This window comes from Xenia sp. Carnegie-2017, unplaced genomic scaffold, assembly GCF_021976095.1.
Source record: "Xenia sp. Carnegie-2017 unplaced genomic scaffold, XeniaSp_v1 HiC_scaffold_6, whole genome shotgun sequence".
NCBI classification, from domain to species: Eukaryota; Metazoa; Cnidaria; class Anthozoa; order Malacalcyonacea; family Xeniidae; genus Xenia; species Xenia sp. Carnegie-2017.
The window spans coordinates 13292967-13308949 of NW_025813526.1; the positions used below are offsets into that span (position 1 = coordinate 13292967).

Here is a 15983-nt window from a genome sequence, read left to right on the forward strand (position 1 = left end):
ATCCTGAAAATTTAATGATTTTTTATGTTGTCGTATATTAAAAACGCAATCAATGCTTTTTATGTGTTATTGTATTATACGTTTATTAGAAGAAGTTTGTAGGTTTTTCTTCAAATTTGTTTTTATCATTGTTGCAATTAATGTGGAATTTTCATAAATCTGGTGTTTTGTTGCCTTAAAGTCTAAATGGCAATGTCAATAGCTTGGACAGCCCGCTGATCTGATAATAGACTGGATATAGCTTCTATAGGTAGCAAAAGTGAAGCCTAATTATATATGCAATATGCACTTCCGGGTACCACAAGAAATACAAATTACTATACAAATGTATGGCGGATAACGTTTACATACCAGGATTTTCGAATATTTAAGGCATTTCGTGACATTTTACTAATCTCAAACATCTGTCATGGATAAAACAAGTTGTGTTAATCAATTTGACATCAAAATGATACCAATATCTGCAAAAATATCGGCGCTCGTGTTCAATTGAAAATTGCGCGTGCGAGAATCGAATTTGGCCCATCGTTGCAAAGGCAAGATAATTCACAGCTCATTTTCCAACTTCAGAGGCAGTTATGATCTAGAATGAGTTTCGATGCTTAAAAAATTCGTTTAGTACCTTTCCTTTATCATTCTTTATTATCTAGACATTGTTTTATGTAACTTTTGACGTGGCTTTATTAGCTGGGTACTGTTGTTGTAGGAACAAGACAAATTTACTAAGCTTTCTTCCTCTCTTTATTCTTATTTTCATTTCTGTTTTATATAAAATAATACAATCACACCTTGCTGTAGCATTTGTATATAGCCATGAGTAAGTATGGTTGTTATTGACAAAAGTATCAACATTTTATCAATTGCAGTCTATACCGTAGCATCAGGAATTGTATTCCCATGTGGTAAACTGCCATCTGAAGTTAAAAGCACCTTTCTGTTTTATTGCATACTTGAATAACAATAGCTGTTGGTTTGAATCAAAGTACTCATGTCTTTTTAAAGGCAGAAAAGCAGATTCACTTTAGTAATTTTTCAACCAACAGCTTAACAAGTAGGGCAGGTGGTTTTCTTTAGCAGCATCTGCCTATAAAATTAGCCATGTATGGTATTGCAATCACTTTAAATTCAGAAACAATGGAAAAGCTGTGTGCACTACTATAATCTTGATAATCATCACAGTATATATTTTGTCTACAAACAGAAGTAATTTGTTTCAAACCAACAGCTATTGTTATATCAACATGAAACAAGGCAGGATGGTGTTTTCAGCTTCTGATGGTAGTTTATTACATGGAAATACAATTTTGCCCGAATCTTTGTATACAATGCAATTGCACATGTTATGTCAATAACAACTATACTCACTCATTCATGAAGACCAGGTCCAAATGTATTAGCAAGGCGTGGTGATTAAATATATCTGTAAAATAAAACGAAGAGAAAATAAAAAATGAAGAAGAAACTAATATTGTCTTTCCTGCAAGAGTACCCACCTAATGAAGTCACGGCAAACATAAAACAATGTCTAGATAATAAAGAATGAAAGAAGGTACTAAACGAATTTTAGCATCGAAACTCATTCTAGTCATAACTGCTCTGAACGAAAATGAGCTGTGAATATCTTGCCTTTGCTGATAGTCGATTCTACGCGCAGTTTTCAATTGAACAAACGCGAATATTGGTATCACTGATGTCAAGTGATTAACATAACTTGTTTTATCCATGACAGATGTTTGAGTATCGAACTGTTCGAAAATCCAATGTAAACGTTATCCTCTTCACTATAGTAATTTGTATTTTAATGGTACCCTTTGCCAAATACATTCTCACTAACTAATAATCAATCTAATATCGTCAGTGGACATCATAGCTTTCATCGTTGTTTGCATAGATATAGTAGGACTAGATTGCTAACGAGTGTGACGTAATATAAGACTTATTAAGACGGCAGCGTGACATTCACATTGAGCTCTATAAGACCTGGAGGGGCAAAGGGGCCTGGACCCCGTGGTCAAAAACATGGCGGTAATGGCGGATTTTGGTTGTCAAAACTTCCACTTTGAGAAAAATTTTAACATTCCTCCCAGAAACGAATCTCTATTACTGCTCATAGTAATGACAACCAGCGAAAACAACCGATACCGTAAGCATAAAATATTGAAAATAATGCTTAAGGTTTGTGAAATAGACACACAAATGAGGTAAATCTACAATAAAATAACGTATATTTTGTCAAGTAATGCTTTAGCTATATTAGAAATAAATATCAAACGGCAATCTTTACACTGTTAATGTGTTGTTAAGCTTTAATGCATAATCCATGTGCATTACTTGTGTTTTTGACTGTTTGTGAACAGCTTGGTGCAACTGTCTTTCTTGAATAGATGGGTAAATCTTAGTTAAAATGTCGAAAAAGGAGTTAGAAAAAGTTAGCTTACGACTTTAGTCGACTGGAAATATATTATAAGTAGGTATGTAATTTTTTTGAGTTTTTTTGGTAGGATTGATTCTGGGTGTCTTATAAAGTATTATGATATTCTGATAAATCTACTGAGAACTTATGAGGAAAATATCTTGAACTAGGAGAGCAAAAGAACGAAATTCAGAAATTCTATAATCATGTTGCTGATTCTGTTTTAAGCCAAGATATTAGAAACTGGATTGTTATTGACAACCATGGATCTACTGAACAGAACTACATTAATTTCCCATTGAAAAATACTATTTCTTAAATCGAAGTGCATTGGTTTCTCTGACATAACACTTTTCTTATTGCTGCATGAAGGCAAACCTGTTTAAATAATTATAATGTAGGTGAAGATATTTAGCATGTTGTATAATTGTTATTATACAGACATTATTTATAATATTATGGCCTTGTGTAATGTATGTCAAGAACTTATTAATTCACAAAAATGCTAACCTTCTTGCACTACTTTTCTTTTGTGTCCTTACAAATTACAGTTACCTATACTAATTTTTTCTAGGTTCAAACAACTTGACAAATTTTTGAATTTTACATTATGCCTTTGAATTTTTCTTTTTGTCTTTTGGTAAAAATATCAGTGAATGACTTAAAAATCAAGTTTATCTAAAATAGTATTTTGTACAAAGTAACTATACATAATTGGAAAAGTCTCATGTTGAAGGCAGATGTTGCTTCTTTTACTAGATTGCTACTCTTATTCTTTTAAATGATATCGTAATTCTTCAAAAGACATAAAAAGTTCTTTGTCATCAATTTTTGCTTCTTCCACATTCAACTTCATTGCAACCAATGGATCTTATGTGAATTTTTAATCACCTGGAATTGAAAAATAATATGGATTTTGTCAGATGATGCAGTACTATATTTAATGTTTCATGCATGTCATCATAAGCTTTTCTTGAGCAAATATTTCAAGGTAGGAGCAAAATTTAGCACATTATTGAAGTAGTTTTTATCTTGATTTTGATGTACTAACCTGTTTACTACACTGTAAAACTAACAATTCATTTACAGAAACACCAGATGGCATTTATAAAACTTTTAGCATAAAGAAAACCTTTACACACCATCATCATGATTGTCCATAATCTGTCAAATTGTCCAGGCTAGCTGTTTAATACAGGTACTTTTTATTGTACGACAGGTACCAAAGAGTTCATTAATTAATCCTGCACTGCATTTGATTTAAATACAGCTCTGTCCTTATTATTTGCTTCATATTTTCATAAAAATATCATGAAAAAATCCTCCATTTCAACTCGGTTGAAACAAGGAGTTTTAAAATATGCATATCTCGATAAGAACAGGTTGCTGTGCCTCGTCTAGCAACCGATTAAGTAAGGAACAATTAAGATTGCATAAACATAACTTAAATTATAACTTAGGAGTGAAAACATTCACAAAATATATACCATCACACTTTAAGTATTGACTTAAAACAAAACTCTGAACACTTTAAATGGTAAACAATCTCACGTTGCTTACCGGTGTCTTGAAATGTTTCCATTTCTGGCATTACTTCAGCATCCCTATACCAAACAAGTTTGCAGCATGTTTTAAAGATAAAATGTCTAAAAGTTTTTATTCTTGGCATTGACATTTTAAATAATCGCAATTGTGGTTGTCGAATCCGGGTGGGCGAAAAAAATTTTATTTTATAAGCCTGCGTCTTTCCGCTTACGTTGACAACCAAAATCCGCCATGTTTTTGACCACACGGCCGCGCGCTAATTTATAGTAATTTTGTTGACGTTTCCCCTCCAGGTCTTATAAAACTCAATGATTGTGAACATTGATTATGAAAAAGAAATACTGTTGGATAATTGTGATAATGAGAAGTAGGAATATTTTTGATCCTCATCCCACCATTACTATCCATTTATGACAACAATATTCCTTATTAATAGAAACCATTTGTAATGTTTGGGGGGAGAGGATTGATCGATGCAGATCAGCGCGAGAGTTGTCCGACGTTTGAATAATTCAGTAGAAACACGACAATGCGAAACAGATAAAGAAACAGCTATAAATCCAGTTTTGCTTTACCAAGTTCTTGTTGAGGCAAGATAAATTTAAATCAAACGTTGACAATTTTTCCTCTATCATGATTGATTTGCAAATTCTCATTGATGACGTCATTCCTCATCGTGGTCTTCATCTAGTCATGCTCATGACAGGCTTCACAGCACGAACCAGAACGATCAATCATTCTCATCTGTCATCCTTTTTCCCAGTAAAATCACTTTCTCTCAATTATCTATGGGCACATAGATAGATAAATAGCCCACGCAGGTACCGTCAGCTAAAGTGGCATAAGCTTTTTGGAGCGATAGGCGTGTAAAATGTACAATAAAAAAGTTCCAAAAAGTTATATTTTCTCAGGTTTTGAATACAGTTTTCGACATTGTTATGAAATATTAGATAAGGCAATGTGAAGAACACATCCGCTGCCAAGCCAAGGCTTTGTGGACTTTCGTTGCTTCAACGTTTTCATTGGTTTATTGGTCCATAGCATGCTTGATGATTTGAATCTTACTGGTCATTGATTACTATGATGACAGTGTTCTTTTCTTTCTCGAACTAATAGGAACGATGAACCGCGGATAGTAATCTAATAAAATATTGCCAATATTATAATGAACTAAATTACATAGCCGATTGTATATTTCTTCAATTGAGCGTTTGTCATTGTCTATTCACAGTCACAGGTTCATATTTTTCTTCCTTTCTAGAACATAAATATGTTATAGAACAAAACCATTATAGAGTAGTTCGAGTTATTCATAGTAACTTACTATTAAAATGAAAATGTAATATCAAATCCAGTGAAGAGTGAGACTTCCAGTTACCGAAAAATCTGTTAAGCGAGTGATGATGAAGTTTCGATCGTAGTTCTTAGTGTGTTTTGCTTCATACTTCTGTATATAATACTTTTTTTTGTTACGAATTTCGTTAAAATAGAATAATATATTGTGCCAACATCTCGCTGAAATTTTCTCTTCCATGCAGTAATCCTCGTTATAAATAACGTAAGGGAAAACTGACTTTATTACGCTTTGTTTTGTTAAGATTTTTATTCTTGTACCACACGTGGTTTCACCTAAACGAACTCGTTGTAAAAAACAAAAACTTATTGTATGTCGTTTAAGTGTCTGTTTTGAAGCATTCGTTTTGTGAGCGATGAACAAACATATTATGAGATACTTAGCAGCAGACATATATTTTCTTATTGTGTAAGAATAAGAGTATTCTGATGTTGAATATACGTTAAATATTTGACTTGTAGAGTCATTCATCCTGGAAGGTTTAATTCTCTGCGTTCTTATTTCTTGATCATCAAAAACGTGACCGTATGTTGAGTGTATATTTTTTTCTTAAAGTGAGGTATGAAATTGACCTCAAAACGACACTCACTCTGTGTATCGTTTCTAAGTTTACTCTGATCTTGTTTACGACCAAGCGAAAGATGATTCGATAAGCAAAATAATTTGTTCGAATATTTCATGTAAATATGTTTAGCGGTATAATTTATTTACGAAGCCATCTCGTTGTTTTTTATATGTCTCTATAGTTCTATTTTTAAAATAATATTAAAAATTACTATGAAAAATAGTTGAGCGAGTTATAAAACGGCTCAGTTTTCGTCAAGCACTTCATTGATGAAATTTGAAATGTAAAAAATTTGTTGATCAAACTGATAAGAAAACACTAAATTATTAATATGTGATTTAAAGTCAGCTGTTGGATAATATAAGCAATCTACTTTTTGTTTTAGTTAAAATTGAGTAAGATGTCATCAGTAGACGATCAGACGCGAGGTTTTTTATGGACTGCTCCACGTTGCATATCAAGAGCATTTCAACGAGCAATAATAAATCTTTACAATGGTAAAATATTTCATGAGCCTTTTTCCCAATTCTATTATTTGGTCCTAACCGTAAAAGTGACCGCTACAGAAATATTCCTTATCAACTTCATGGCACTTTGGATGCTATCAGTGAAAGTCTTTCGGCCAAACACGAAGGAAAGAAATTTGTCTTCTCCAAAGATATGGCTTATCATCTAAAGGATAATTTTGAAATTCTTCGACAGAAAGGTCTTAGAAATTTTAAGCATTCCTTTCGCATTCGTAATTCAAAGAAAGCTGTTCCTTCTCTTTATCATGCATCAATAAGTTCAAAGAAGACAGGTTGGTATTATTTCGATCCACAAGAAGCTGGATTTCGCGAATTGTTGGACTTGTATGAATTTGTTGTTAAAGAGCTAGACCACAGTCCCATTGTCGTCGACGCCGATGATCTTCTTGAAAATCCTGAAGCAATGATCAAAAAAATATTGCGATGCGTCAGGTTTGGAGTACATGGAAAATATGACTAGTTGGGAACCAGGAGTTGCAATACCAGAGTGGAACTTATGTACCGGCTGGCATCATGCTGTTGCAAAGAGCTCAGGAATAAAGAAGAATGATAAAATGACCTCATCAAAAGAAAAAGAAAGCAATGAAATAGATGAAATTCTATCTTGTGGACAGCAGCATTCATGTCAATGTATGAATTTGTAAAAGATTTCCATAAATTCCATCTGATTGTAGTTTAGTTTCTATCATACTTATAAAAATTACGATGAAACGATCAAACATTCACATCAGACAGTGAGCTTGACTATGTTAGTTTAGTTGGCCATCAGTCGAAATCCGTGAAAGCAATCACAATAAAACAAAAATTCAAATGAACCAATTGTAAGATAGCAATTGGACTCCCTTACACGTCCGGCCACCCCTCTTATCAGTCGAGACCATTCCAGACTGTCCACTGATCTGGCCATTGAACAATAAAATAAGCGTTTTTTGGGTTCATAGACACTTTATCCGTCGAACCAGTCAAACCACCTCGCTTATCAGTCGGTTATTCCAGGTTAATTAAAATTTATCTGATCTGTATAATATAAAACAAATTCCGAAGAAACAAGACATTTTGAGATTGCAAAATATGAATCAAAACAAGACGAGAAGTAAACTGTAAATTTTTGACTTTATTTCAAAGTCATCCTCAGACAGAATGAGGATGACTTTATTTCAAAGTCAGTATCTAGAGAATTGTTTAAGATAATATTTTAATACTATGATGTATGTTCATGAAAATCGTTCTTACATTCTGATATTCTCCACCAAGTAGTAACCACGATGTTTTTGATTCATGACTTTCGTTTCCTTGTTCACTGTAGAAGTATTTTGTTGAAAATCCTTTGTTTCTTTTCTTAATTCCGTCATATCTTTACTTATTTCCTGATACTAACCACGTCCATACTAAATTTTTGATTTATTTCAGCCATAACTCTTTCCATTTTTCTAGTCATTTCATCCATTGCTTTTTTACTTGCTCGTTATCAGTAAGACTAGTATCACGGGCACTGGTCGAAGTGGTGAATCGCAGTTTCGGGTTGACTGCAGAAACCATTTTGAATGAACCGACATGCCGAAATAAATCAACCGATTTGTGGGGACAAATCGAACGTGAAAGTTATAAAAGCTCGAATCTTAAGTAAGAGGAGAGACCGACTAAGGTTCGAAAAGACACTGGGATCAACTGTCTCACTCTCTGAAAGGTCGGCATAAGGGTAGTTGATAGGTTTCTTTTCCTAGTGCTGAGGAAATAAAAGTTCTATCCACTGAGCGTCAGTGTGACAAATATGGCACAGAGCACGACGTGTGGTCGTTTTTGCGTGATTTGAATTTTACAAGTTAACTAAATTTCAGCATATAAAAATATTCACACATAGACTGCTCTAGCAAAAAGAACTTTGACCCACACTCTTTTAATAATACAGCTGTTTTAAAATGGTTATTCATTAAGGCTGTTAGTCTTGGTTTCTGCTGACCAAATTTGTGCGAAAATTTTATTGCATCCTGAAAATTTAAAGATTTTTGATGTTGTCTTATAAGCAATAAATGATTATTCCTCGTTGTTGTTTATACGTTCATTAGAAAAATTTCGTAGGTTTTTCACCAAATTTGTTTTCCTTTTTTTATCATTGTTGCAATGAAGAAAGTGGAACTTTCTTAAATCTAGTGTTTTTTTCCCATTAAGTCTAAATGGCAATGAGTATAGTTTGGACAGCCCTGTAGAAAAAGTTTCCTTACCTTTACACAGTTGTTTGTCAGTTCTTGAATAGTGACATCCGTAACTTGTTCACAGTCTTCCAGGTGATCTTGCGTAACTGTGGAAAATTTCAACACAGCAAAATTAAATTTTTATGGTCCACTTTAGAAAAAAAACACGTAATGTGCTTCAATATGATTGCACTTTTTGCAATGGAAGTCAAACAATATTATTCAGTGAAAGTCTGCAGGTCTCTTCTCTGCTGGTTAAGCTGAAGTAATTGTTGGATGTTTATCCTTGGCTGAAAAAGTCATCCATAGCCATCCCGACGTTTAGAAATATCATATAAATCTTTTAAACATGAGTTGTGTTCCCAGTAAGTTATAATTCTTTAATTACAACTGATCTTCAAATTCTTCAAAAGGAAGTCTTCCGACATGAACGATTTGCTTCTTTCAAAAATAATATAATGACTAAAATATAACGAAGCTTTCCAGGAAATACCTTCCAAGTCAGAGAAATGTTATTTAAATGCAATTTCTCTATTGCTTTTTAAGCATAGTTAAGATTTAACTGCACTTGTTCTTACATCAATCAACTTCTTTTCATCTCGAGCATTAGATGGGACACCTTCAGCAATCAAAATATCGCATCTTACTGTGTTCATTTCTTCTTCAATTGTTTTCAATGTTTGGACTTGTAGTTCTTTTATATTCATCTTTTCTAACGTTTCTTCATCCATTGTTTTTTTTAGTTGCTCGTTATCGGTTTTTACTCTTGATTGTTAATGTAAAATTTTGTACTTATTTTGATGATAAGTCATTTCTTCGTAAAAAGGTTTTGTTTTAACTATTAGTTTATCGCTACAAACTGAACCAAATAATTCTTTGGCATTTAAAATCATTTTTATCGATGTGCGATGGATACAAGATGTAGAAGTTTCGCAAAACTTAGATGGTTGATACACAGGTCATAATGCAGAGCTTGCTTTGCTGTATAGTGCACAAAGCATTTTCATGTCATGTATACAAGACACGGAGTCCTCAACTTACCCTTTATGTAGGTACTTTTTAAAATTTTTATGATTTTGTTTTGTGATTGTTTTAGATCTGCTGCACTGTAAAAGGAATGGGCTATTCTTTTCCACAAGCATATATGTCAATTTCAGTTGGCTTTTTAGAATTTATAGTTTCTCCTTTCGATAGGCCAACCTTTCTTTTTTATTACTGCAAATACGTTCTCTTCTTTATCCATAATAGTGCTATCCTGGCTTCTAAACAATGACTACACATTTATCGTACATTTTAACATAAAAAAATTTTGTGCTTTCAACTACTGCAAACATTCTCTTGCTTTGATTTGATATGCGGTATAATCCAGTTTTATGTTCTTCTCTATGGTCGTGTACGTAATTGCGTTTCTGTTTTTACAAGAAAACTTCTTAATCTGTGTTTTCCATATTTCTACGGCAATTGCATTTCCGATATAATCCATCAATCTGTATTCTACTGTGAGTGTGTGTTTTCCGGCATACATTTAACCACAAATATAACGATGATTATCTATTTAAATCAATGGATTTAGTGCTGTTTTTCGCTCTCTTTTACGATGCGAAACATCGCCCCTCCAGATTTTTCCCTTATTGTGATCGTAGATAGTTATATTTATAAGCTTTTAAAAAAATTTATGATTTCATTTATATTTTTTTGTTGGTTGTGTGAATTCTCGCTAATAAAATAATAAAATATTGCAAGTGTTAGTGAAATTGAAATTGATGAAAATGACCATGTCGTAAGTAATAATTTTAATATGTTTCAACCAGTTCCTCGAAATTTCACATTTTTGAATTTAGTCCTATTAATTTAAATCCCGAACCTGATGAACCTTGTGCAAACAAATTGAATGTCTAATATCGAAATCTGAATATGGTTTAATGAGAACTGATGACTTCGTTATGAGTGGTAGAATAAAATTTATAGCTGGTTCCACTTTATTTGATACTTTAAACATATGCGTTTATCCAAGACCTTTAACTATTATGTGGTGTAATATAAACTTATACATTGATGATGTTTTAGTAAATAATATTGCTAATCAATATATCAGGATTTCATATTTAAAAAGTATTCTATACACATCATATAATTCACGTGACGAGTTAGCTAATATGAACATAGATACGTTGCATGGAGCTGGAAAAATGCATGCTTTAGATAAAATTAAATGAAATACAATTGCGAATGAAAAAGTTGATAAATGGAAAAAAATGCACGAGTAGACCTTATAAATAATAAAACATGCAAAATTATAGATCAACTTTATATGACTTTAATAAATGGGTATCTTAAAACAAGTTGGATTTCATCAGTTGTGGTTTGAAATTCCAATTTGCAAGAGCTTAAAAACATTATTATTTGATGGAATTAGCTGCTGATAATCCTCAAAATTACGATATCCATCTTAGGGATTTTAAGATTACAATTAGAATGTTTACACCAAATGAACAATTAAGTGAAGCAATAAATAATAAACTGATACAAGAAAATAAAGAGAGTCATTATTTTGTAAACAATTTGAGAGTTGTTACAAAAACTCAGCCTATCGTAACCAAAGCAATGAAGTGTTATGAAGTATTCACAGGTGCTCTACCATCAAGAGTTTTTATAGTTTTTCAAAAAACAGCAAGATTTAATGGTTCATATCAACAAAATTATCACTTAAATATATTATTAAATTTCTCTTATTATTGTGCACGTACTAATCATGCTGTAACCCATACGTATTGTGAACGAAAAGAAACATATTGGAATTTAAAGAAAATTTTTGAAAAAAAGGAAAAAATGAATTTTGATTATCCCCGATTTAAATCTGATAATGGATATAAATTGTATGTTGGAAAAGTTTTTAACAACTGATGATATAATTTATTTGGGAAATAATAATAACACTATTAAAAAATTCAAAGGAGTTTTACCAGCTGATTATTACCCAAAAAAAATTTTGGGGAAGGAGGTTGGATATGGAATAAATATACTAGTGATCAACCAGTTCGTCATTGGGTAGCACTGTGGAAAGATAGGAAAAATTAAAATTTTTTTGATAGTTTTGGTTTAAGTCCTGCACATTATAAAAATAAAAGATGGAAAAAATTTGCATTAGATAAAAAATTAAATTTTAAAATTTTTTTTTATGAAAGACGTAAAAATATTAATACAACTACTTGTTGTGTTTATTGTTTGTTTTGTTATTACAAAAATGCTTAAAAATGAATATTTTAAATGAAATTAATCATAATTCGAGTTGAGAAAATGATAAGAAATTGTTAAGATTATCTAAAATGTTTTTTCCAAGAATTAAAAAGTTTATGCACGAAAATGTAAGAATTAGAAAAAAATACTCAAATATGAGGTAGTTATATATTTAAAATATATATAAAATATATTTAAGATATAAATTATGTGTAATATGTCATCATTGTATCAGGAATTACATTAATACCTTTGTTTATGTATCCATATCTAACACATATTTTCCAAAATTTTTTTAACAAAGTCTTTATCAGCATGTAATTCATCGTATGAATAGTCATTGCATTTAGGATCAACCATGTCCTTCATATTCAAGAACACATTTTCATCCAAAGTAAAATGTGCTTTTTTGTATATTTTCTTGTAAAATATTACTCAGTCAACAACAACAAAAACAGTCCTTCTCAGGACTTTATTAACCTGGACGATCATCATTTACAAACATATAACGATACTCCCAGGTTCAAACCATTTACTTTAAAATATTACTATGACAGACATCAACAGTTGCACTTATAATGGTTAAAATAAGAGAAATCAGCAAGCCTATCATCTATAAAACAATGTTTTAAAAGATAATAGCAGACTTTTTTAATTTAAGTGGGGGTTTGGAATGCATAGTAAGTTAGTCTACTAAGAGATGAGGAAGGGGAGCTTCCAAATAATATAATACATTTGTGTAAATCTGTTAGTCTTAAATTGGATTACTCTAAAACTAAGCATTGCTTAGACCAATAATTTCGTTGCAATTGACTATATATAATATAAATCACTGCAAAACATTTAATAGTCTCTTAATCTTTGTGCCAGTGTTGTTGAGAAATTTGGCAAGGGCCGTTTGCACAAAGAAAGAATAGTCATATCCACTAGATAGCAAATTCTTTTAAACGTTTACAAAACTTCTTAAAAGAGAGAAATTTAAGATTTGAAATGAGCATTCGCTAAAAGAATACATTTCTTCCAAGATTAAAACAATTTCTATGTCATAAAGAAAATATACACAACTTTTTACAAGTTTGAAATTTTAGTATACAATCGATAACGCTATACACTCTTTGTGCAACCGACCACAGAATTATTCATTTTTGACAGCTGAAAATTCAAACAAATAAATAAAAGTTGGACCATAAATAGCTTTAATTTTCTCTTACGCCTGTTTGAAACGTGGCATTTTACACGAGCTGAATGCATTTAAAACAAAAGATAATGAGGATTTTATATCATTTGTCGAAGGTAAAATGCAACGTTTAAAACGGGCCTTAACTAATATCTGGTGATACTCCTCAACAAGATAGAATCACTCGAAAATTTAGACTGGAGAGTTTATTTAGCAACAAGTATGGGTGATAATAAACATAAGGTATATTTACATGGGTAGCACATGTATCACAAAATTAGCCTTATAAAAAAATAAGGCTAATGCTAGCTGGCTGCTACTAAAACATTTCCACAAAAATCATTTTTTAACCCAAATTATTGTTCTTTTTAGTCTTCCCTTCAAAATAAAAGTCTATTTCTATTATTTCCTTCAATATCTGGAGAATAAGCTTTGCTTTGTTTTATCGCTTATGTTTATGTCGGTAGTGCAAATTAGGCTTAATGTTTTGCCAAAACATGCAATATTATATTAATCCTCGTCACTATCAGCAAAACATTTCTCTTCTTCATAAGCTTATGTCCTTAATGCGTTAAGAGTATTGCACTTGTTTGATAAACATAGTAATCACACAGTAAAAATTCCCAGTACGTTTTAATTTCTAAAGATCTTTATGTTCATATTCTATATATGTCCTACAGGATTTTGAAAACAAAGAAAATACATCTAATTGAATAGGATATGATCGAATTTTATATATGTTAATGAATAAATATTCTGTTGGGGTATATAAGTTTTGTCGGATTCCAGTCAGATCCTTTTAGAGTAATAGCTTACACGAGGCTCTGCAATGCTCTGCATTTTGGTGGACGTTAGTATCTGGTAGAAATGCTTTCGTTGTTTCCTTGTTCAAATGCTCTCATCATTTGCTTGATTAAATACTTGTGTCGCTTGCTTAATGAAAGACTTGCTTCATCAAAATAGAACTTCCTTGATGAAAGTGTTGTTGGTTCTGTGAAGGGTTTTCTTGTTTGCTTTTTTAAAGGTTTTCGCTGTTTGTTTTGTGACAGATTTTGTTGATGGTTGATTGAAGACTTATTAGATTGCTTCATTAGAGTTGCGGTGTTTTCTTGATAGAAGGTTTTCCTGGTTTCGTCGAAGGAGACTTTCATCGTTTGCTTTGTGAATGTCTTTCGTTCATTGCTGTGTCAAAGGTTTTCGTTATTTGCTTGTAAAAGACTTGCGTTGTTTGATTTGTGAAGGCCTTTGTTGTTTGCTTAGTAAAAGGCTCTCTTTATTTGGTTATTGAAAGTGCTTCGCTATTTCCATGCTATAGAATTTCTTGCTTGCATGGTGAGAGGCTTCGTTATATTAATGTGGTATTTTCTTTCGAGATTGTTGTTGTAGTTTTCTCGATTCTTGATATATATATATATATATATATATATATATATATATATAGGCTTCATTTCTTTAACTAGTGCTTGTAGTTAATTTTTTGTATCGTATTTGGCATTATGTTGTTAGAAGTGCTGTCCCAACAACGATTTTGCGTTGTTTCAATGCGAGTAGGTGGAAAATAATCAAAGTTGGTGCATAAAGATGCAACAATGTAGAATGTACGGTGTACTTAACAGTATGAATGGAGTATAGTATTTCTCTATAATTGCTTGAGAAAGAACTAAACATGCATTTGCAGTTTATCACATTTAAAGCAAAATCAACATTACATTTGTGGCATCTTCCAACTTCTTTGACGGCATTTTTTTCGTAAAAATTGTTAATCTTACATATAACCAAGGTATCATTCGTTTCCTTTTTTTCTTAACAATAAGAATGAAATTAAAGATATATAACATTTCACAATTAAAGAGATTTTGATGTTAATTAGTATTGATTACAGTATTTTACTGGTCTTGTGTGGAATGCCAGTCTATAGTCGACAATCGTAAATAGTAGTAACTATATAAACTACAGGAGTCTTTTGAAAAAAATAACACAGCTCAGTTAAGCCACTATTGAATATACATGCGACATTCTATAACTTTTTTTAGCATTGATCCTATTTTAATCGAAGTCACATTCTTGTGCTATAATGTTGTAAAGATTTTTAAATATTAGAATTCTTTTGATCCGATCAAAACTCTTAAGCAAAGTTGGTTCTACGTTGTTTGTTTATATTTAGTTACCATCATGAAATGAGCCTATTAGGATGTATTGGAGGCAATAAATCGCTTCATTGATTGTTTCAACGTGAATTAATTGCTTCAATGTGAAAGCTTACATTTAGTAAATTTCATTATCTTTCCGTGACAGGTTAAAATCAGCTAAGCAGGTATTTCATGTTTTCGATCCGAAGAAAATTTGGAAACATTTTTTAATCATCTTTAACATGCATTATCACGGCATGCATTTATCCTGTACAAACATGATTGTTTTCTAAATGAGATTTAAACTCTTTTCGTCTTTAAATGTCAACTCCTTAGATAGTGCTAAAGTTTCCTCAGGCCATTGGCAGCAAAAAACAACGTTTAATGAGTGTTTAGGATAGGTAGTTACAAGAAGCAAACTATGAAAATTTAGACGGAGAAATATTTTTCTAAAATTTCACAATTAAATACTTGCACAAGATAAACACCAGTCAGCAGTGTTTGACTTGTGCTTTTAATTGTTAGGTAGTAACCATCGTCTGTTCTTTTGCGTGTGTTTTACGCGAAAACTATTTCTGTCTTTACTTCATTAAACTACAATAGATTGCATTACTTAAATAAAAGGTCGCTTATATGTGCTTTTTTAACTGCAAATTTATTGCTGACATTATGAAACCTAAATTTTAATCACAATTTGTGGTGAATAATCATAAACGTCAATAACTTTAGTCTTACATTTTTGAGATGGCATTCATTTTGGTAAAAACTTTGTGGTTGATAGGGTGGTAATAGTTTAACTCATTTGCTGGAGTTTTGGTTATTTGTTTTGCACGAAGTAGTGGCT

At 31.7% G+C, this 15983-nt stretch overlaps 1 protein-coding gene across 1 annotated transcript; it reads left to right on the forward strand.

Annotated features, from left to right (window-relative positions):
* The first annotated feature begins 5185 nt into the window (after positions 1-5185).
* On the forward strand, positions 5186-7075 carry LOC124457848 (branched-chain-amino-acid aminotransferase-like protein 2). The gene is given in 4 exon segments (XM_047008027.1): positions 5186-5195; positions 6263-6409; positions 6412-6813; positions 6815-7075. Coding segments are annotated over 3 exon segments (768 nt in total). The 5' UTR covers positions 5186-5195; positions 6263-6277; the 3' UTR covers positions 7049-7075.
* The last annotated feature ends 8908 nt before the right edge of the window (positions 7076-15983 follow it).